Source organism: Podarcis pityusensis (genome assembly GCF_964106645.2).
Source record: "Podarcis pityusensis genome assembly, chromosome: 2".
In the NCBI taxonomy this organism is placed as follows: Eukaryota; Metazoa; Chordata; class Lepidosauria; order Squamata; family Lacertidae; genus Podarcis; species Podarcis pityusensis.
The window spans coordinates 73,085,207-73,108,794 of record NC_138029.1 but is presented as its reverse complement, the minus strand read 5'-3'; the positions used below and the strand labels follow the sequence as shown (position 1 = coordinate 73,108,794).

The window sequence follows — 23,588 nt, the reverse complement described above, 5'->3', positions numbered from 1 at the left end:
TCATAACATCTTTTGATTTAATGTATTTCAGAAAAAAACTACTGCTAATTTATAACTATGAACAAAAGCAGCAGCATACAGGCTATCTGTTCTTGTTTCATGTTGACACATGATGCATTCTAATAGATGGGAGCTTGAGGGGTTTTTAAGTTAAGGGCTGAACCTTCAGCAAAAAAAGAATATTCTCTAGAGCATCATTTAAAAATTCAAACATTGTGGCTTGATGACACTTTATTGCCCCATTGAAAATAACCCAAGGACTTAATTGTAGAACAAGACTGACTATAGAGCAGAGCTCTTAAAGGTGATGTTCATGGTAGAAAAAATCTCACGTAATGGAATTAATGTGGTAGAACATAGTTCTTGGTCTACTCATAGATGCTGTTGATTAATTAATTCCCTGGGTCAAGAGTGTATAACATGGGAGAATGAATTACAAAAGGATCTGTTCTACACTGTTCATAGGGATGTCTTAGCATTTGCAATAACAAATGCTCACCTTAGGTTAAAATCTTTCCTGAAATTTTGAAAATGCTAGGTATCTGTGCAGTCCTGTTTCAGTATTGTTCTTGAATCTTGGAGCATTGTGAAATCCAGTTATACCACCCTTATACACACTCTGGCTATTTTTCTGCCTTGTTCTACATGCATACATCATTGACCCCTTGCACCTCTTGCCACAAGTCCAGGTTCCCTCCTTGCCAGTAAAGCTGTGCTTCTACCTGGAGTACCACTGAGCTCATGACTGTAATACTAATACAAGTGCCATCAGCACTGTGGTCACTACTTGCTTTTTCACATTTTTCTGCAGTGGGATGCCTTTAGTATGCCTGAGCTACAGAACTTCCTGCGTATCTTGCAGCGTGAAGAGGAAGAGCATATTCGACAGATCCTGCAGAAATATTCCCATTGCCGCCAAAAGATGCAAGAGGCTCTGGCCACCCGCACACCAGGTTGACGAGGTGCTCCATCCCAGACCCAGCACTCCAGTAAATATAAGATGCCAGATGCAGAGAAGTGGTGAAGCCAAGAAGACTACGAGTGAAGCGATCCTGCGATTGTGTGGGTTGAATGTATCTCTGGAGGGGCGTAGGGTGGGAAAGGGACAACAGGGGTTTGTGAGCCCGTGACTGGTGCATGTGTGTGTGCTCTCCATGGAGTGAGTGGTTAATAGAGATGTTGCATGCATGATGCAATGGGATCAGTTGGGGAAGTAAGGAAGTGCCTGTGGGATGTGTTTGAAGATGAGAATTTGAGTAGCCTTACTACAGCAGCTACTTTCAAAGTGCCAGGATGCTAATGCCACTTTTATACCTACAGTGTGTCCAAATGAGGTTTATGTGGGCTTGGTGTAAAGATCACTTGAGATTTAACATAAGCAAAATAAATCAAAGTGGCCTCAAATTCTGATGTATTCCCAAGAAGGGAGGGTGGCCTTAGCAAGCACCTTCCTTCACAATACCATTTTTGTATTTCTATCAGAATCAAACTTTGAAGGCCCATGGATTGATCTGATATGTTCAATCATGTCTTTATTTGTCAAGATTGATACTGATTCATATAACAGTAAGACTGCTAGCAGAATGGAACTACCTGCCTATATAGACTTTGCTCAGACTATGGTCATACAAAACAATGACGAAAATGTCTGTTGACTCCCATCTCAGATGGATCTGAATGGGATCCAAGAGTAATTGAACCAGAATAAAAAAATGCCAAAGGAAACTCTGATTAGCAGAACCCAAAGAAAAGGTAGAGTTCCTGATTATTTTTCTGATACATAGGAAAGGATATGCAGACCAAAATGCACCATAATTGCAATACAAATAGTATCTAGAAATGATATTTGGACTATGGTTGATTCCGCAGAAAAAAGGACTATAAAAAACAATATAATATAGAATAGTATGGTAAGAGCAGTGATCAAGGACCCCCAAATAACCCATGGAAGAAGGAACAGAGAGACACTTTTTATTGCCCAGACAGAATTTATTAGTCTCTAGTTATTAAAAATCTGAAAACCAGGGATGTAACATCATCAGGATTCAGGTTTCTCTTCTGCTGAAGGCAACCATAGCTTTGGCCACCCTCCTTTATATGTTGCAATCTCTCATAGACATGCATGAGAGGCATTGGTGTGTGTCTTGAAAGGCAACCTTGACTTGGGCACGACCTGGCAGGAAATAAAACCTTCTCTGTGTAGTAGTAGAATTTCATTGGTGGAGGGGGTATTTGTACTGCAATAAGTGTTTTGTTCTTTTTAAAGTCCGAAACACTCTGAAACACTCTCCAGACCAGGTATCCAAAGGAAAATGGACCTCCTAGTCTTGGCTGACCCTTCTGGAGAGTAGTTTTTCAAATCAGGACTGTCTTGTTATCTGTCTTGAGAATCCAATGGATTAAAAACCTTGGGGGCTCAAGTTATGAATGACACTGCTTGTATACAATTCAATAAAAGATTCAGGGGTGAGAAATGCGTGGTGTAATATGTGTTTGAGAACTACTACTATGTTGGGACAATAAGGTCATTCCACAGTCGATAAACTAGAGAACTATAAGTGAAAAATGCAGTTCTCCCATTAAGACTGTACTCCTGTTCTGTGCTCCTAACTCTGGCCCTTTGCCACCCACCTCTCAGATTTCAACAAGGACATCCAACAGTTGGTATGAAATCAAAATGTAGATATATGATAGATTAGGGTCAAATCAGGGTCCACCACAGCTTTGAATTACAACATCCTAGGATGGTTTCAGTTTGGTGTAGATGCCAATGAGAGAATTCTAAAATGCAACCCTTATTTTTCAAAACATTTTCTGTTGCTGATTGCCCCTTCTGATACCCAAACTATATTTCAAAGCAAGAAGCAGTTTGTATTAAAAGGTAAAGGACCCCTGACAGTTAAGTTCAGTCACGATCGACTCTTGGGGTTGCGGCGCTCATCTTGCTTTACTGGCCAAGGGAGCCGATGTTTGTCCACAGACAGTTTTTCCAGGTCATGTGGCCAGCATGAGTAAGCCGCTTCTGGTGAAACCAGAGCAACGCACAGAAATGCCCTTTACCTTCCTGCCGGAGGGATACCTATTTATCTGCTTGCATTTTGACGTGCTTTCAAACTGCTAGGTTGACAGGAGCTGGGACCGAGCAACAGGAGCTCACCCCGTCGCGGGGATTCGAACCGCTGACCACCTGATCGGCAAGCCCTAGGCTCAGTGGTTTAGACCACAGCACCACCCGCATCTCTAGTTTGTATTAAGGTGACTATTGGCTCTGGAATTGAAGCAGATTGGTGACCCCTAAACAGAATGCCTTCCTTAGAACAGAGTTGTTGAGCCCTCAAGACCCCACAGGACATCACATGCAGAAGATGTTGATGCAGTTCTGTAAATCCATGTATTTATTGGTTAATAAGCCTTTTATATCTCCCACAACTGCCTTGGTGCCTGCTTCCAATAATGTTGTCAGGTACATTGGGATCCACAAGCCATTTCATATTATTTATTTCATTTTGCAGATTTATAAACACTTCATAGCCAAAGGTACAATAAGATAAAATATAAAAAGGCACATTCAAAAAAACAACAAAACTTTCTTTTTCATACCTTGCAGTTCAGGCCTAGGCAGGATAGTGTACTGTACTTAACAAATATCATCTGCAAAACAAAAATCCGGTGTGGCCACTGAAGGCACAGCAGACTGCACATAAATCCCAGAATATCATAGAGACTCCCTAAGGACCAGAGACAGTGTCATCCATACCTCAGTGCTGCAAAGTCCTCAGTCCTTGTCAAATTGTGGCCATACAGTTCCTCTGTACTTAATGGATTGCTGTTTGTCAAGCTTGCGGGTTGGGCGCCATCCTGCTGGCAAAATTATTTTTCAGTCCAATAACTTGTGAACTAGATTTTTATAGCCAAAGCATGGGTCCTTTTGCCCTTTTGCATGTGATTCTCACAAAACACTTCAATACATCTCCGTTTTCAACAACAGGAAAATGTATGTTGTAAAAGGACTTAAAAGAGTTACCCAGTTCAAGAACAATTCTGAACTGGATTTGTTTGTCCTTACTAGTGATGTCATAGCCAAATCAGGCTACATAGTGTCTTATGAACGTCATAGGAGCCTGCTGGATGAGGCCAATGGCCCATCTAGTCCAGCATCTTCTGACAGTGGCCAACCAGATTGCAGTGAGAAACCCACAAGCAGGATTTGTGCTCAAGAGTACTTCCCCGACTCCTGTGGTTTCCAGCTGCTGGTTGGTATTCAAAAGCATTACTGCTTCCAAAATGACATCCAGTTCATTATGTGGTTCCCATTTCAGGTTGATGGTTCATATTATCAAGCTGACAACCCAGTGTAAGAGGGGGAGATGTAAAAGATCGAGGAAAAAATGCCGGTGAATAGGAATGTTTGCATAACTTAGGGTACGAGGGATACATTCTGCCTCTGAAATACAGTGGTACCTCGGGCTACATACGATTCAGGTTACAGACTCCGCTAACCCAGAAATATTACCTCAGGTTAAGAACTTTGCTTCAGGATGAGAACAAATCGTGCAGCAGCAGGAGGCCCCATTAGCTAAAGTGGTGCTTCAGGTTAAGAACAGTTTCAGGTTAAGAACGGACCTCCAGAACAAATTAAGTTCTTAACCCAAGGTATCACTGTATACTTTTGGCCTGAAGATCAAAAGAGGTGGATTTTCAGTGCAGCCCTAATAACTGAGGAGAGAGAGAGAGAGAGGAAGACCGCTGATAATTTTCTTTACGTCTCAGCCTTAAATATATTTTCATGGGTGCAGTTTATATTGTTCTGGAAATAGAAATTGGCTTGGATATGCAATTGCTATGAACTTTTAAGTCATTTTTTGGTTCACCTTTCCCCAAACGCTGCATCACACTGCACCTGTTCATTAACATGTTTGTTGGGAATACGTCCCGTTGACTTGAGGTAGGTTTTTCAGCATTGCAGCATAAAAACATATATAAAAATGTAACAGAAATTGGAAGTGTACCAATGAGGCCATTAAAGCTACAAATAAGTAGGACTGCAAATTTGGGTATTTCTTTGTTAAAATAATTTAATATAGGTAATCTGAATTTCTTGAATGACAGTTTATTTTTACCAGAAAGGTAATTTGTTTGGAAACCAGTTCACATACTGACCTCGCTACTTGCATCAGTCTGCTTGTAGCAGCATTTGCATTAATGGAGGCCAGTCATCCTATTGCCACTTGCTTAGAGGTGTGTCGGAAGTGTAGTTTTGAGCGCTGGATTCTGATGGAATATAATAGCTGTCGGTCTCAATCGTCCTCTATTGAGAACATGGATCCTGCTTCCCCCACCCACTCTCGCCTATACAGGCAGCCCGCTCTCACCTCCACAGGGGAGCGGAAGTTGCGTCACGCCGCAGCCCCGCTACAGAGCGGCGCTTTCGACCTTCTTTTGGAAGCGGACTTCCGGAGGCGGCGGACCTGGAAGTTGCGTAGCCGGGAGAGGGGCGGAGCTTTCCGGTGCGGGGAAGGTGCCGTTGCCAGCAGCCTCCCCGGAGGCACCGGCAGGCTCCTCTCCCTCCCTCCGCTCCCCTTTCCCGGCCATGCGGCCGCTCTGAGCCATGGGCGCCAGCGGCTCCAAGTCCCGGGGCCTCTGGCCCTTCGGCTCGGGTGGGCCGGGCGGCTCCGAGGGGCCGGGCGGAGACCAGGCTCTGGCCCGGGCGCGGGGACTCTGCTCGGCCACCCCCTTCGTCTTCACCCGCCGCGGGTAAGAGCAAAGCCGACTGCTGCTGCCGCCGAGGGAGCCGCGGGAAAGCGAGGTCGCCCTGACCGGCCCGTAGACCTTGCAGAGGCGGCGGCAGGGCTCCATCTCAAGCCTCCCCCCCCCCCCCCGGTGCTCGTCCGCTTTCCTAACCCCTGACCCCGGTGCGACGCAGGGACTGGCCAGGCTGCTTCCTTCCCCTTGCGTCCGCCTCATCCAGTGGACGGAGATGCGGCGCTGACCTTATGCCAGGGGAAGCGGGCTTTCCTTTCCCGTGGGAGAGGCTCCGCCTGGCGCTTCTGGGGCCGCTTTCTGAAGCCTCCCTTGCGCCCATGGGTCCCCAACACAAGTTCATGTGCCGCTTGCAGCTCCCCCCCCCCCACCCGCAGCGGAGCCGGTGTCTTCCTCCTCGCTCTCTCCCTCCCCCTTGCAGAGAGCCTCGTGGGCGCATGTTGCAAGTTCGGTAGTTAAAGGGCTCTGCCGGCCTTCTGCTGGTCTCTCTAAGGTTGTGGTGCCCGAAGAGTTTGCCGGGCAAAGGGCGAGATTTTGTTTTCTGCGCGCCATCATGGTGCAAAGAGGTTTCATAGAGGTAGGGGCAATGTTCAGCTACTGAATATTGGCTTCCAGGTAATAGTATCTCCTTGTGCATGCCTCCTGGATTTAGATAAGACTGTCTAACGCTCTGTTTTCCTTGTTGCCTGACATTTGGTTTATAGCACCTCTTTGCTCCAAAGCTCAGCTGATACTGTTTTTATGTAGATGTTGAATTGCAGCCTGACGTATTTGGCAACAACAGACCATTCTGTAAAACCACCTAGGTGTTTTTTGAGAAATTTAGAAAGTTTTTTGGACGAGTTTGTGGGGATAAGCCTAGATTTATTCCGAGCTTGTAAAGTCACTAGCATAGCAAGAAATGTGACAAGCGCATTCTAGTGGCTGGGAAATAGTGCCTCCATTAGGTCCTTTTGCACTATTGTTCCCTTGCCAGCTCTTAAATTAGTAAATTTTCAGCTGTGCCAGAATACCTGCCTTCTTCCAAAGTAATGACTGGCATCTGTATTTCCATTCTAGCTAGGCAACTGGCCAGATGTTGAATCAAATGCCTTTGTTGGCAGACTGGCTGCAAAATTTCTATATCATGGAAGCAAAGGTGTCATTTTCATTTTGAGTTGCACATTCTTGCTATTTTCTCTTTTCTCATCCCCCCCCCATGTATCCTGAGAATTCCTGTGGATTTTCATATAGTCTGCTATGAATGTGGCAACATAGCAAAGAAAAGAAGTTACTGAATTCTGAACACTGCTTTGCTGAAGCAGTTGAGTATGTTAGTGAGGAATGTTTAAATTTAGACGTGACAGAATTCCAGTTTCATAAGCTTTGGGCAGTTGTTTAAAAGTGGCAGAAATACCGTTTTAAACATTCTGTTGTTGGTCGGGAGCTGTTGGCATTTATGTAGCAGGAGTGATTATCCAATCCTGTCAGCATCTTACCTCCAATAAATATGTTAAGAAATCAATCATTATGATTAATTATGATTAATTCTAGTTACATGCCCATTCGGCTTAAGTACAACCATGACACTTTTCTACGCTTTGGTTTTGCCATGCTATAAACTTGTTTTAAATCAAATGCTCTCTCCCTGAGGAGAATCTGACATCTTGTCACTTCAATAGTTCCACCAAGTGTTTTTCTTTTTACTCTTGGCAAAAATTAGTCAGGTTTGTAAGGTAGTCTTCAATATGTGTCTGCACATACTTTGAAATGTTACTGTGTTAGAGCATCTGTTTTGCATACAGAAGGACCCAGAGTCAATTCCTAAGATCTCCAAGTAGGGCTGGGAAAGATCTCTACCAGAAGCCTTGGAAAGTTGATGCCCGTCATTGTAGATAATATTGAGCTAGATGGTCCGACTTGATAGAACACGGCTTTTTATGTTATTACTGGGATGGAATATGATCTCAAGAATCGCCATCTGTTTGATGGGACAACATTTACTATGAGTTTTGTGGAAAAGTTAATTTGTTCTGTGTAAACTATTAGTGCAAGGGTGGGCGACCTTTGGTAATACTGGTTGGGAGAGTAGGTTGATTAGTAGTAGTATGGTTTCTGCTCATTTTAGGCAACCGCCGTGCAGAATTTCCCCTAACAATTAACCTTCTCCTTACTGTAGTGCAAGGAATGAGGAGCTAGCAAATGGGTGGCAGCAACAGCTGCCAGCTAGCTGGCTTGCTACTAGCTCTTAGTCGCAGATTTGAAAAGCAGCTGCTTTTGCTTCTTCTGTCTGAAGCTTTTTCTAAATGTTTTTCATTTTTTCGCAGCTCTATGTATTACGATGAGGATGGTGACCTTGCCCATGAGTTTTATGAGGAGACAATAGTCACCAAAAATGGGAGAAAGCGTGCCAAGCTGAAAAGAATCCACAAGAACCTGATACCTCAGGTAACACAATCAGAAGTAAAAGGGAGCTGTTGCAAAGTGGTTTCAAGCTAACACTTGAGGATACTGAGCAACAAGAGAGTCTCTGAGTTTATACCAAGGGTAGCTAACCTGCTGTCTTCCAGCTATTTCTGGATTCCCATCAACCCCAGCCAGTGTAACCACTGGTCAAGCATGATGGGAGCCGTAGAAATCTGGAGGTCCACACGTTGGTCATTCCCATGTGATTCCTTTGAATTTTCATAGAAGTGGTTTTCTACATTGCCAGCTTTATAGTACAGTGGTGCCTCGCAAGACGAAATTAATCCGTTCTGCGAGTGTCTTCGTCTAGCGGTTTTTTCGTCTTGCGAAGCAACCCTATTAGCAGATTAGCGCTATTAGCGGTTTAGCGGCTCAGCGGCTTAGCTGCTAAAAGGCTATTAGCGGCTTAGAAAAAGGGGGGGGGGCGGAAAAAAAATCTCAAGACTCGCAAGACATTTTTGTCTTGCGAAGCAAGCCCATAGGGAAATTCGTCCTGCGAAGCAACTCAAAAACGGAAAACCCTTTTGTCTAGCGGGTTTTCCGTCTTGCGAGGCATTCGTCTTGCGGGGCACCACTGTACAGTAGTACCTCGGGTTACAGACGCTTCAGGTTACAGACTCCGCTAACCCAGAAATAGTACCTTGGGTTAAGAACTTTGCTTCAGGATGAGAACAGAAATTGTGCTCTGGCAGCGCGGCAGCAGCAGGAGGTCCCATTAGCTAAAGTGGTGCTTCAGGTTAAGAACGGACCTCCAGAACGAATTAAGGTCTTAGCCCGAGGTACCACTGCATTAGTCTACAGCAGGGGTGGAGGGGGGGGCTTTAGGCCCTCCAGATGTTGGACTCCAACTCCCATCAGCCCCTGCCAGTGTGGCCAATGCCAGCTTTATAGTACAGTAGTACCTCGGGTTACAGATGCTTCAGGTTACAGACTCCGCTAACCCAGAAATAGTACCTCGGGTTAAGAACTTTGCTTCAGGATGAGAACAGAAATTGCACAGCGGCAGCGGGAGGCCCCATTAGCTAAAGTGGTACCTCAGGTTAAAGAATAGTTTCAGGTTGAGAACGGACCTCCAGAATGAATTAAGTTCTTAACCCAAGGTACCGCTATATTGTCTTCTGAAATACTGGATTTGATTGTTTGTGGGGACACCAGTACCAGCCTTCATCGTGTCCAGCAACAATGGTTGTGTCTGTATTGGCCATCTTGAAATCACTACAGATGCAGTTCTAGAAGTCTTTGTCAACCTTCCCTGGGATTTTTTTTTAATGGTGACAAAACAACCTAATTTTAAAATGCTTGTTCAAGTTCCTGTATGCAGCAACTGTCACATTCTTGAAAGAACATCAGCCACTTTGAATTTCTGTCTTTTGAGCTAGTGATAAAAGACCCAGATGCCTCATTTCTGGAACTGGATTGTAGTAAATATGAGCACTTTCATAACATTCTATATTGGGTTATTGAGGATTTCGTAATGAATGATGGGAGCATAATAAATATTTCATTATTGTTTGAAATAATTTTATCCTGCTGTTTTGCAACCTCATGTCAGCTTAGATCAAATACATTAGTCACATTGAACCAAAGTAATTTAAGACAAAGCAATCCGGGTTTTTAATAATAAGATTACATATCATGGCATAAATTAGCAGGCATATGATTTGCAACGTAGGTGAAATTTGTACCCTGTCTGGATTTAGGAGAAGAGAGAGCAGCTCCATGCTTCCTTAGGGAAGCGGTTCCACAACCTTGGGGCACTAATTCTTAGGAGGAATTACTGTACATCCACACCTGTGTAGGCGGCCCAAATAGATATTAATATTGCTGTTAGGTACGAATGTTGTTCTTGTAAGATCCCTTCATAGTAGTAAATACACATGGCCTAGATCCATGGAACTGTATGGGACTATATCATTAGTCCCAAAAGTTTGAATATGTGTTTCAAATGGCTTGAGGGAGTATCTGCTGTTGGAAGAGGAAAAATCAAACATTTCATTGGGTATGGCTATAGTAGCTCATTGAGTCTCAGCCCCTGCTGAAATCATGGGTAGAGTTTGCCTGATCAGTTTACCGTGAGAATGAGAGGAGGCTAAAAAAGCAAGCCTTACTGAACATGAACTGATGTGTTGGGAGGCTTGTGGAACTGCTTCTGGTTAAAATCAGTGCAAAATACTGGTGACTATAGCTGTGTAAATGAGCAGAGGAGAAAATAACAGCTACTAGTGGATAAGAAAGCTGCAGTTGTAATGGACAGTGTTTTGCATCAACAACAAAAATTCAGATTCTTGGGAGTCACAAGGTTCCCTATCATTACAGAGAAGGCAAGGCAGTGCTGCCTCAAATTTTAGTCAGAAAGTAATATGGCTTGTGATGACTTGGTAAAATTGTAGATGCCACTGGTTGGTATATGGTAGAATATCATGCTGGAAACATGATGTGTAAAGTTCTGTTGGTTCTGGGCTCACTTGAATGAAACTCTTAATGATGATCCAGCACTTGAGAAGAGAAGGATAAAGAAGGCTTGTTCTTCTGTTGTCTGTCCTGTATGTGGACACTGCTTCCTTGGAGGTTTTTAAGCAGAAATTGGATGGTCATCTGTCTTGGATGCTTTAGTTGAGATTCCTGCATTGCAGGGGGTTGGACTAGATGACCCTCGGGGTCCCTTCCAACTCTTCAGTTCTATGATTCTGTGCCTATCTCAAGAGCTTCTGACACCTTTTGTTGAGCACTACAATCCTGAAGATAAGGGAAAAGGTAACTGTTTGTATAGAAGTAAGTGTAAAATCTTCACTGTAGATGTACCTAAGCATGGAAAGTGTGGAGGGTCAGTTATGGCTGTCATAACCTGGGTTTGATTTTGCCTTGACAAAAGGTTACTCTTCTGTCCGTCCTGATTGTGGACCCATTGACCAGCTGGATTCTGTCTTGTAGCTAGCACACCAGGGAAAGTTGTTGGGTATGCATATAGTTCAATTGAGAATACAAGTCTGGTTATCTGGTGCTATTTATAGCCATTAACTATAAAAACCTTCCTGTGGCTACTGTTTCTATAAGCATCATGGGGGGGGGGTTTCTTTGCTAATGCTATTATATTATGGACTTCTAGAGGCTTCCATAACATCTTGCATTTGCCATTTTTCAAGTAAAAGTAGTGATGAAATATTTTCACTTCTGCGCTGTGGCTCTCAATATTGCTTGTGGCGTATAATTCTCTTGAGAAGTGCTGGACCAAGTTTGTCAAATACCACTAATGCATGACCAGTTAGTTTTATGAGGCAGTACTTGGAGGTAGCATACCTTCCAATCAATTTATTGTTGGAAGAATCTGAATGCAGCCAACGTGTCCTAGATTACCACATCTTGACTTAATAAATTAAGTATGAATGAGCATTGCACATATCTGCTTTGTTCCTTCTTCACACAAGGAGGCAAACATAGCTTCCTGTTAAATGTCCAAACTGGGAAATGTTGATTAATGGTTTCCAATGAAGCCAACTTTAAACCTTCATCTCCTGACCTATCTGTAAGCTATGGTTTACTGCAGCTTCTTGGCTTGTTTGTCTGCTTGTGCATATGGAGGGACAAGGCAGATATATGAAGCTTGTTAGTATCTCCATTTGTTGATCCAAGATGTGATTACCCAAGGTTTTTCACTTGGCCAAATTCATATAAACTCACTTATTAACCTTGCTTTAATCAGATGAGTTTACTTTCTAGTCCATTGGAAGCTTGGCAACTTTCTCCATTCCATTAGCATTCAGCAAGAATGGAAAACATCTGAATTACTGAAGGCCAAAGTAGAAGGCAGCATGAAAGATGATTGGTGGCAGGTTAAATTGAGTAAATGCCATGATTCTGAGAAGGGGGGATTATTAAAAAAATCTCCCCTGAATGCTTTTCTGTTCAAATCTCTCCTCTTCCCCCCTCCCTAGCTGCTGTTTAACCTACAGGACAAAACCTATATAGGGACCTAATAACTTTGCAGTGGAAAGGAGGTTCCGTTGGAAAATGGCATGGTGGGCAAGAGTTGAACATAAATACCTAATAAAGCAAAAAACATTAACTTCCTTCTCACAAACACATTTAAAAGGCCTTAGAATGTTTAATTGGCCAAAGGCCTGCTTAAAGAGAAATGTTTTTGCCTGGCAACTGAAGATATGTATTGAAGGTGCCAGGCGAACCTTCCCAGGGAGAGCATTCAAAAAATGGGAGCCACTGCAGAAAAGGCTGCATTCTCATGTTGCTGCCCTCTGAGCCCCTTGTGGAGGGAGCACACAAAGAAAACCTCAGGTGGTGATTGCAGGGTCCAGGTCAGTTCATATGGAGGGAGACAGTCCTTGAGGTATTGACGTAACTGGCCGTACATTTCCAGCTCATGCAGTTTTCTGATCCTTTATCTCAATTTGTTCCTGTCTAGTTTCTAGGTAGAGTTCATACCCATGACCTAACACAAATAGCCCAGTTGCTTTGGTATGGCTTTTGGGCCAGAAGTCATTAAGCAAGGAACTGTATTAACTCGACTGGCACCATGTCCCTTTATTCCACATCATTTTTAGCCTGATTTCCAAGTGGCATTATCTCATCCTTGTTGCATCTTTCTCTTTACAGGGCATAGTGAAACTGGAGCATCCTCGGATACATGTGGACTTCCCTGTTATCATCTGTGAGGTCTGAGCCATGGAGGGCAGTGTGAACTGTCAGTGTGTGCTATCAAGGCACCTTACTTGCCCAGTTTTACTGTACCTCACGTAAACCAAGCTAGGCAGCCACGTCTCCCTTCAGAGTGATGGATCAAGAGCACAGACGCATGGTTAGCTTTGAAGCTTGTCTGCTAGGATGAGGCGGCAACGGCTACGGCACTGACGGCATCATGGGATCGTATAATCAGGAATAGCATTGGCTAGGAATGTGTGTTGGTAGGACCTGTGTCACGTGAGATGTTTGGCCTTGTTTAGTGACCTGCTCAAAAAAAAAATCCCCCTTGCTGAATTGAGTAAAATCCCTTTATCAGCCTTAGGTGGCAACAGATTTCAAGTGTCTTGAGACCACGGAGAACCGACCTGCACCTTTTTCTGACCAGGTGGCCTGCTTTCTGAGTTCCCCATCAGTATTCTTTAAATGCTGACAACGAAGTTTCTGTTTATATGCTGTATGTGAGAGTAAAGGTGAGCAGTAAGCGTCTTGTGCTTCTCCACCCCTTTCCTCAACGTAACATAACTGAATAACCTAATGCTGTACTGTACTTGGAGGGGTGGAGGATGATAACATAGCTGTACCTAACAGAGTTGTCCAAGGCAGGGTTCCCTATTGAAACAGACTGATGTGCAAGCCTTGCTCCCCACTCTCTAATATCTTCCTAGTGAGTTGCACTATTTCCTTTGCAGGCAGTGTCTTTTTCAACTTCACTGCTTGGAAAATTCCACTGACTTCTTCCTATGCTGTGGCACATCAGTAGAGGCTGTTGGCAGCAGCAGCAGCAGCATCTGAGCTTGCAGTTTTCCTGTGGAGCCTGACCAAACAGGCCACCTCTTAGAAGGCGTTTGTCGACAGGTTTTGGTTTCATTCCAAAGTAGACTTCCTTCTTGTGAATCTGCATCTTGTGTCTGGGTTGTATTCAACTGGCTTTTACATGGGAGTATTCCCATTAAAATTAATAGACCATGGTGAATTGGTCATGGTAATTAATTTCAGTGGGTCTACTCTGAGTAAAAAGTGGAGAGTGCAAGGCAGATTGCCATTTCCCTCCCCACTCCATTCTTACTGCTGACATTTCTCTCTCTTTCTCTCTCTCTCAATTAAAACAGAAATAGGTAACACTGTCCTTTTAATCCTTAGGTTTTGCTGTTGGCACTAAGGCAACTTACGTTGCTTTGATCAAAATGTTTACCAACCTGATTGTATGCTTCCCCTGCCCCTTTCCTCCAAAGGAAAACAAAACAAAACAAAACAATAATGTACTGTGATCTTCCTTTGACAGTCTCCTTGACTCTTTGGATTGGGCCAGGTATTGCCTGATATGGGAGAATTCAGCACACTTTAAAGGAAGGCTATGTGTTTTGGGAGGGCTCTACCCTTTCCCCCAATGTATGAATGTGAAATGTTTGGTTTGTAGGGCCACTTCCCAAACTTGACTTGACTACCACTGGAGCTATATGTGCTGAAGTGGTACACCTGCCTCTCCTTCCCAAGTTTTTGCTTCTAAGATTTAGAGCTACCTGCTGCTGAAAACTGAACAGGCAAAACCCTGTCAGAGGCACTCTTTATCTTTTGAAGACGGTTTCATATGCAATGCCTGCCTGCCTGCCTTTTCTGCCAACTCTCAGAATTTATATAAAGCTTTAAAACCGAATTGTGGGTGAGTTAGCTGTAAGAGTTGGTTCATTGCACAGCATATTTTCCTTCCCGGAGCATGTCATTGCCTTTCTGAGCACTTCAGGCATTTGCTACCTCAATGTTTAGTTTAAATTTGCTGGTGCAAAGCTGTGCCTGCCAGCAGCATCAATAAGTTTGTGTCATCTCTGCACCTACATGGGAATCCTTTTTAAGCACTACGAACCAAGTTAGAAACAGGGTGGAGTTTAAGTGGCCATGTTGACTGAGCTCTCTATTCAGTGACGGTCACATTTGCCTCGCTGTCACCCTTTCAACTGTATGTCGAGGGTTGTACGTTAGGATCGTTCCTTAGTGCACGGTGGCTTCCTGAGTTGCAGCTGCTCTTCCATGCAGAACTTGTGTATTACTATACAGGTGTAGAACTATACAGTTAACCATAAAAGGGTAAGAGCATAAACTGTTGGCATTGGCCCCGTGTCATATTTCCATCCTCCCATCTTCATGTGTCGCTTATCTTTCGGTTGAATCTCATTTGGGTAATGATGGGAAGCTGGCATCTTTATCCTTCATTGGGGAAGGGAGTGTCCACTACCAAAACAAGAGCATCCCAGGGGTGGAGGTGTGTTTGCAACACTCATTGGAAAGCAAAGCTCTGTCTCTGCATTATTGTGCTTTACGAGTTGCAGGCTGAAATCAGTGGGAGGAGACTTCCTTATTCTTGGAACAGTATAGTTGACAACAGGCATCAAGCCTGCCGTTTAGAAGTTTTGCCCCACAGCTAGTTCAGAAGAAGCACTTTGCTGTATGTGAGGGTTGTTTGTTGCATCTTCACACTAGAGAGTTTTCTGTTACATAGAGATTTTTCTCTATTACATGGGGCTTGATAGTCGAGATACTGGGAGTGAAAGGCTCGGTGGTGACACCCTTTGCAATTTCCTAAAATACCCAATTTATGTTATTTCATTAGCTGTCTTGGTTTTGAGCAAGCAAATACCCTGTGGTCAGAAAAGAACTGTGCAATGTTGGCTTTCATTTCCCCCGCCACTTCTAGTGCTTATATCCATCCTGCTGGGGACCTCCCTCCTACTGGAACCTAAATGGAGCCTGTACCCAGAGAAAGCTTCATTTCTGCCTAGCTTGAAATTTCTCCTAAGATGTAGCAGACTCCCTGGAGCTACCGGCAGCTGCTTTCAATCCATTTCTCTAAAAGGCTGGCTTGCCCACTGAGACTGTAGCTGTGCTGTTAAGACTTCCTGGATTTTATAATCCTACCGATCCTGTCCCTCTCATTGTGCTTTCTGGCAGCCCCATTTCTCTTGAGAGTGGCAGCTGTTGTCAGGCTCGGGGAAGACGGCTTTATACAGGATGCTGATAATGTGAAAGTTGGTGTAAATAAAATATATATATATTATCACTATTGTTGGAACAAGCAAAAAGTTCTATTTCCTTTTTTATTACTCTTCTGTGCATATGTGGTTGTGTAGAAGACCCGAACCCACTAGCACTACACTTCCTGCTCCTATAGCATACGGATAGGAACCCTGAAGGCAAATGTGTAAAATATTTATGGTTTGTTTCTCTGCCTTGAAGTGCATTTGTTGAATTTTGTTAAATTTCAATAAAATTATTTGTAAGTCCCAGAACTTTACTTTCTGTTTCTGATTGTCAATTGGTAGTGGATCATCACCCGTTAAAATGAAGGAACTGGTAGGCCCTTTTGATTCTAAATGAAAGTAAATCTCTTCTCTCTTTGTGCTGCTCTACTAAGCAAGCTACCTTAAGGCACCCTGCTAATCTTGCCTAATGCTTGACCTTATTTTTCTGAAAACCAGCATTCTTAAATGGTTAGTTTTGTGGCTTGTGGCCTAAATGCATTTCAGACTATGAACTGATTTTTCTAACATTGTCTCTTGACTGTTTTGGAGCTTAAGTTCAAGCCATTGAGTTATGCTTAGAACTCAGTTTGTAAATAGAGCAGCCAGCGGTAGCTTAGTCCTCCTACAGCATCTCTGCAAATTTAAGCTTATCTCCTTATCAAGCTTTACACAACTGTGCTGCCCTTGCATAAGGCTGCAAAGCCAAGTGCAGCTGCTGCTACTCTCATTCCAAATACAAATGTCCACCTACAGTCATTCCATTTGGAGTACTGATGGACAAATCGATCTTATTTCTGGTGTCTCAATTTTTCACCCATAAACCCATTCTAAATCTGCACATCTGTGACTTTAACTCCAAAAATTCATTTTAAAATGTTTTTATCTCAATGTACACATTTCTGAATGTATTTACTCTTAAATATTTTTTTTTACACATTTTAGTACATTTCTTGAGTTGAGAACTGTATCCCAGAGAAATGGGAAATCTGAAGGGATTATTATGTTCCAATAAGTGTATTTGTTTGTGAGGTGCAAATTAGGTCAGTTTGCTTAAAAATGAGGGCCAAACAATTTTCCTTCCCTGACTTGGAGTAACTAATTACTGATCTCAGTTGGAATGATTTTCTATAGAAAGTAATTATTATCAATTGATTATACCAAAACATTGATTAATTGAAGTCCATTTACAAACCTTGGCTATCACTTGTTGATTGCTGCAGTCTGCAGTTGCTCTCAGTGGTTTGCAGAAAATTGAGTCCCACCACCCAAAATAAAGTAACTTGTCAACCTAAACAGTTCATAGATATATCTGTCTGTTTGATCCAAACTTGTCTGTAGGATGTAATGGTAGGCATACAGTAAAAAGAGTTATGTGACAAGTATGTAGATTAGAGTCTAGTAGTCTACAAAAGCTTATGTCACAATAAATTTGTTAGTCTTTAAGATGCCACAGGATTCTTTGTGTCTGTTGCAACAGGCAAATACCCTTCTGGAAGTTCTTAGGCACATATTATATGCAATATAATCAATATGATCTGTTGAAATATGGAGGCAATCTTATTATTGATGGAATTCAAAGAGATTATCTGGTTTCAAGGTCTTTCAATCTACTGCTGTAGAAGGTACCGGTAATTGCTTGGAATTGTATTATGTGGACAAATTCAACACTTTATGCATGGTAGTGTACAATAGTTTGTACCATTAGAATCCGAATAAGAGTAGGTATGGTGAAAATCAAAAATTACTATTATATCAATGATGGGCCCATAACATCCATAAAATGGCAGTAAATATCTCTGTAGACATACTGAAATTGAAAACCATGAAATGCTGAAATACAGCTAGATAGAAATTCGTCAGTACTTAAACAAAAGGCCTTAACAATTTTAAATAAGGGTTTCAACTATGTACTCTGAAATTGTGATTTTGAAATGGGAAGAGAAAAATAATGAGTCATGTTAAAACTATGAGGAATGGATGTTTGATACACACACAAATATTTTAGGTGCCTACTAAGAGCCTAAGAGATAGGGGTAGAAGTTAACATTGACAATGAAAGTTAAGACCTGCAATTCATCAGATGTTCATGTTTTTAGCTGTGAGGGTAGTGGGTAATTGGAACTGCTGTGTTCTCAGGCCAGGAAGTGTAATGTATCAGATAAGCTGCAGCAGTGTAGACTCTGCCACTTCTTTTGTTTTTGCACTGATAAGTATTTATGCTGGATTATTTAATTCCTATGACTGATTACATCACAGAAGATGCTAAATCTGGAGACACCTATAGAGCATCTGTCTGTCAAAGCTGCTCCTATAAATGAACCAGAGGGTAGCAGTTCGATATCTTGAAACTAACCAAGCCAGTGCTAATGATTAACTAAAATTCTGAAAGGCCGGAAGTAATAAATTGTGACTTGAAAGCTACATTAAATGCAAGCCTGTGGACCAGAGTGCCCTTTGGCCATTCATTTGGTAAATTCCCGCCACTAGTTGCTTTCACACAATGAAGCCACACATATTCCTGGATCTTGACAAATAGGAATGTAATTCCAAACTCTCTTTCTATTGTATCTCACACCTTAATCATTAGGGTTCCTAGAGCAGCATCTGACCTATTCCAGTAAGGGTTCCTTAGACTTGGTATCACATTATGACAGTAAGCAGCATGCTAACTTAGAACTGCTTCCAGTATTATGTGTTGTTTCCTATGGTTCATCTTCGTCATGTCAGTCTGACAGATGGATACACTTACAAGCTAGTATTCCAATCTGTTTTATGAGACACTTCCTCTGGGAATGTGAACTCCGTATAGGAAACCGAATCTTCCATATAGTTCATCATGTGTGGCAAATGCACTTGCCTATTCCAAGTACATACAGAAAAGCAGCTGCGTATTCATTTGTCACCCATCAACTGCACAAGGATGTGTGCAGTTTCCATGCTTATGGGATGTCTGTGCTTTTAATAAATCCCTTCGGGGAGATGATTTGTGAAAGCGTCTGCAAGCATGAAAAATTAAACATTTGAAATGGCAGCGTGTTATGCTGAAATGCTGCTGCTGCCCATAAGGGGGCAGTCTTCAGCTGCTTTGAGTGTCCCCTTCCCACTTCAAACAGCCCTGGCCGCTGTTAGGATTTTTAGTTTAATTTCTGGGTTATGGGAAGGAGTGAGGATTGTGGCTTGGCCCCCATTTAGCCTAGACAATGAGCGATTTGTTCCAACTTTGCTGTGTCCTGTGGTATTTCACCCTCTGCTGAGAGGTTTCCTTGGAATTGTGTAATATGACCAGCTTCTGCTAACCAAACCCATCAGTTTCTGGCTGCTGTGGCCATGGCAGCTCTATAATCAAGTTGTGGGCTCTCAAGAGCAAAACGCGGTGATGATCAGGAGAGAGCTCTTGTAAAAAAACTGAAGTGCCTTCTAAGTTACTGCAGTGGTGATGGAAAGCTTTTTGCCCGGCACCTCGACTTGGTTTGTTGAGGTTGCTTCCATTCTGCTGGGTCATTAATCATTAGCCAGAGGCCTCTTTAGGTTTCAGTAGCCCAGCAAAATGTTCCTTATTTTGGTGTGAGCCAAAAAGACAAAAGTCAGAACTCCTTTTTATTATCATTACTTGAATATTTTTGCGCAAGCGTTTACATTTAAAGAGGATTCTTCTTCAAGCAGACAGCACTTGTTTCTTGACAATATAGAAAGCAATGTTTGTGCAAAGTCAGTTTAAGAGGACAGTCTAACTTCAAAACATTTGCTATGATTTACTATGAGTAAGCTTAACAGCACTCCTCTATCAGCACCATTACTGATACATTAGTGACTCATCTTTCCTCCAAGCTGTTCAAAGTGGCATTTATTATCCGTCCGTCCCCTTCCTATTATATCCTCACAACGACCCTGTAAGGTAGGTTAGGCTGAAAGACAGTGACTGGTCCAAAGTAAGCCAGGGAGCTTCATGGCTGAGAGGGGATTTGAACCCTGGTCTCTCCTGTCCCAGTCCACCACAATAGCCACTGCACCACACAGGTTTCCTCTATAGCAGGCACATCCAATTTCCAAGAGACTGCAATCTACTCCCACTATAAAAAAAACTATCTGAAGAAGTGTGCATGCACACAAAAGCTTATACAGTGGTACCTTGGGTTACATACACTTCAGGTTACAGACTCCGCTAACCCAGAAATATTACCTCGGGTTAAGAACTTTTCTTCAGGATGAGAACAGAAATCGTGCTCCGGCGGCGCAGTGGCAGCTGGAGGCCCCATTGGCTAAAGTGGTGCTTCAGGTTAAGAACAGTTTCAGGTTAAGAACAGACCTCCAGAATGAATTAAGTACTTAACCTGAGGTACCACTGTACCAAGAATAAACTTAGTTGATCTCTAAGGTGCTACTGGACAATTTTTGTATATATTTTGACTGCGTCAGACCAACACAGCTACCTACCTGATTATATAAAAAAAACTGGCAGTGATCTACCCATTGGCTTGACCAGAGTTGTTGAGCTTTTGGGGGGAGGGGCTATCAGGGTTCCAGGATCAACCAGGGACTTCCCGCGATCAACCTGTAGATCGCTGGTTGGACATCCCTGCTCTATAGAGATGCAATGTTTATCTTAATTTCTTATTTTAATTTATTTTGATCAGTTGAAAAGGTGACCCTGGTTGTTATTTAAAAGTATATAACTTAATGCACCATTTACAAGTCAATGGGTGACAAAACACTTTTAAGAGGAATTCCTTTCACATGCCTGCTGGGACATATAAATGCATTATCTAAGAACAAAGGGTCTTCTTTCTTCAGAACTATTTACATGTAAATATATGCAGATTTAATTGAGGGGTTAAAACTCCTGCTTGAATAAGATTTCTTTAATCAAGTGACAGCTCTATTCACACTTCCTTTTGTGTTCTTGTAGCTGATAATGTTTGAATTATATGCATTTTCTTACATATATTGGCCCCAAACATACCACTTTGCCAAACCTTTTCTGTCTGAAGCTTTTAGAAAATGGACTTCATGACAGCAAGATCTGAGATAGATTCTGAGGCCTGGGTGCTTTTCTTGAGCATCCAGGAATCATGATCTAGACCCACAGCAAGTTCTGTCTTTGGAGAAAGAAAGAGAAGACTCCAATGAACTCACCCCATGGCTGTGTGAGCTCATACGTACAGTGGGGGGATTGGACTCTTGGGTGTAGAAATAGGAGATGTGCATCCATCAGACACAGAGGAAACACACCAAGGAGCCTCACCTACCAGTGCTCCTCAATCTGTGCCTACCAATGTGCCCCAGAGTGTTTGAAGATGCTCATCTCTCCTTCAGATTATGTATACTTGATGTTCACGTAGCTGTGTAAGTAGAAGCCTGTTGCTATTTAGCCCGAACCAACCTATTTCCCAAGCCAGGTCAGCACCAGTACATTTCAGTTACAACTATAGAATCAAACAGATACCTTTAGTGTGTAAAATTTCAGATTCATTGTGTTCATCTCCTCAGTAAGTAGCTCTCCACAATGCACTGCCTGGCAGTGAAGGTGCTTTCACTCTTATGTGCCCTAGGGATATGATTATTTTCCTATACTGTATACAGGTTGGCTAGATAGGTCCTATCCATCCTAGGTTTTCAGAGGCAGAAGCTCAGGTAAAACACTGACTTGCAACTTGCTTGGCTCATTTCCCTTAAGACAGTGGTTCCCAGTTAGCTAATTACTGAGGACCCCCTGTTTTCAAAACCTAAGCCCCGGCCCCCTACTTTTGAAAATGTTGATAACTCTCTGGTTAAACCTCTGCAAAGCAGTTTTTAGAACAAAATGTGGGGTAGCCCCTAATATGCAAAAACAGCAAAAATTTAGTTGGGAGGGAGGCACGGAATGGGGCCGAGGACCCGCCTATTAGTGGTTCCCCTAATTGGGAACCGTTGCCTTAAGACATAATGACACAATGCAAAGTCAAATAGATTTTATTTTTAGTTGTGACAGTTATGGCATTAGCCCAGCATAAATAATAAATAAATAACTGATAAACATATATCAGTTTGGATATGGAAGGAATTCTTCACACTCATTCCAAAATGCTTTCTTTGCTTCAGTAATTAAACAAAGGCTTATTGGCATTAGACTCCTGAAGTTTGTAGCTGTCTTTACCCCCAAGGCCTTTTAAACACTTAAAAGGCCACTGCAGGGCTTGCCAAGGTGAAAGGGCAAGGCATTCCAGGAACCATTAAATAAATTTCAAAATCTCTCCCCCTTAGCTGGGGTCTAGAGAGATGGGAAAGATTTGGCAGGTCTCCTGCTTTGAAGAGTGAAAACCTCCCTTCTCTCCCTTCCTGCCTATCCCCCAACCCTCACTTCAGCGATGATGCACTTTTGGTCTTCCCCGGTGACAAAAGGTTATTCAGTCCCAAAGGGCACATGCTATGCTGTGAGATCAGAGGAAGTGGCTAATTGGGCTCTGAAATATGTTGCCTCTGCAGTGCAAGGTCATATTTTGAGCCTGGAGAGTAACAAAGAAGGGCAGATGGTTTGCCCTGAACTGAGACCAGCTGGTGTAGAGTCATCACTGGATCAGATAAATGGCACTGATGAAAGGGTCACTTGGAGACAAATCTGAAGCTGGGGGGGGGGGGGCGTGTCAGAAAAATAATTCATTGCTGTGAAACCTATTGCCCCAATGACATCTCTCAGCCCTTGTCACTCTCAATGTTCCCTAGAATTTGATTGCCCCGTGTTTTGTCATAATGTATGGGGCGCTTACTGCTGAGATATTATGTAGCAGCATTAGATATAATTTGGGAATCATAGCTAAAGGGATAGTAGTTAGGACAGGGTTAAAAGGGAGCAGAAGTCCATTTACTCTGCTTCCTTGAAGTTAAGCTGACCTATCCACCCACATGCTTCGTAGCCCCATCTTCTGGCCTCTGTAGGCCACAGGATTAGGACTGCACTGCATTAATATACTTGCAAAGCAGTAACTCCAGATTACTCCAGCAACTGAGCACAGTGTTTGCATGTACACATACTCTGCTATCCAATTTGAATTAAAGGAAAAATCTTTTTTGACACAAAATATGCAGTAATCCTGAATATAAGTAAATCCCATCAACAGAAACATATCGGGGTAGAGCTCCATGCCATCCATGTATTTATTTTATTACATTTTTAATCTCACTCTTCCATTAGGGGCTGAAGGTGGCTTGCAAATTTCCCCCTCCGTGTCTGGTTTCACCCTCTACCTATTTTATCCTTCCAGCAACATACCACACTACTGTCCCGGGAAAACCAGGACATCCTGTTTTCTTTTCGTGCAAGAGCACAGCAGCCATTTGGGGTACTGCAATCTTGCCACTGGGGAAACCCAGCCAGATGGGCGGGTATAATTAAATTATTATTATTATTATTATTATTATTATTATTATTATTAGGGGGGAAGGATCTCACACGGGAGCATGGTCTTGGAGGACAGTATCTCGGTTTTTTGCCCCAATGTGTTTGAGGGCATGGCAACAACAGTGTGTCGTTGGTTAGGCTGGGAAAAAGCAGCTGGCACTATGTCATCTACTAAGTTTGAGGAATGGGTGGGAATTGGAACCTGGATTGTGTCAGTCTTCATTTGGCGTCTAGCCACCCCCACCCCCAGTAGAGAAAGCTTTCTAATTCTAATCCTGCTTCTGGTTGTAACAGGCTCT

At 42.8% G+C, this 23,588-nt stretch overlaps 3 protein-coding genes and 1 long non-coding RNA gene across 7 annotated transcripts in view; 2 read left to right on the top strand and 2 right to left on the bottom strand.

Annotated features, from left to right (window-relative positions):
- Nucleotides 1-2,474, top strand: part of RASSF1 (Ras association domain family member 1) — a 30,014-nt gene extending 27,540 nt beyond the window's left edge. For all 3 annotated transcript variants that reach the window (XM_080994257.1, XM_080994259.1, XM_080994258.1), the window contains one exon: nt 812-2,474. In XM_080994257.1, the coding sequence (XP_080850383.1) occupies nt 812-958 (147 nt within the window). In that variant the 3' untranslated portion in view covers nt 959-2,474. The remainder of the gene's footprint in view (nt 1-811) is intronic.
- LOC308472026 (uncharacterized protein) overlaps nt 1-23,588 on the bottom strand; it is a gene marked incomplete at its 5' end in the record, with an annotated part of 286,484 nt that overhangs the window by 175,843 nt on the left and 87,053 nt on the right. The gene's annotated exons all lie outside the window — the stretch shown is intronic.
- On the bottom strand, nt 3,143-5,366 carry LOC308470807. Its single transcript, XR_013982661.1, has 3 exons — nt 5,161-5,366; nt 4,514-4,716; nt 3,143-3,858 (listed from the first exon to the last, which is right to left on the bottom strand). It is a non-coding gene; the product is annotated as an uncharacterized lncRNA (long non-coding RNA).
- Nucleotides 5,470-16,181, top strand: TUSC2 (tumor suppressor 2, mitochondrial calcium regulator). The gene is made up of 3 exons (XM_080994265.1): nt 5,470-5,754; nt 8,067-8,187; nt 12,814-16,181. The coding sequence occupies exons 1-3, from the start codon at nt 5,609-5,611 to the stop codon at nt 12,877-12,879; spliced, it is 333 nt and encodes a 110-aa protein (XP_080850391.1). The 5' UTR covers nt 5,470-5,608; the 3' UTR covers nt 12,880-16,181.

Bases quoted from the DNA above. Each gene is read 5' to 3' on its own strand.
- TUSC2 (XM_080994265.1), top strand. From the start codon at position 5,609: ATGGGCGCCAGCGGCTCCAAGTCCCGGGGCCTCTGGCCCTTCGGCTCG. The intron at 5,755-8,066 runs GTAAGAGCAAAG...ATTTTTTCGCAG, and splicing joins TTCGTCTTCACCCGCCGCGG to CTCTATGTATTACGATGAGG. The intron at 8,188-12,813 runs GTAACACAATCA...TTCTCTTTACAG, and splicing joins ACAAGAACCTGATACCTCAG to GGCATAGTGAAACTGGAGCA.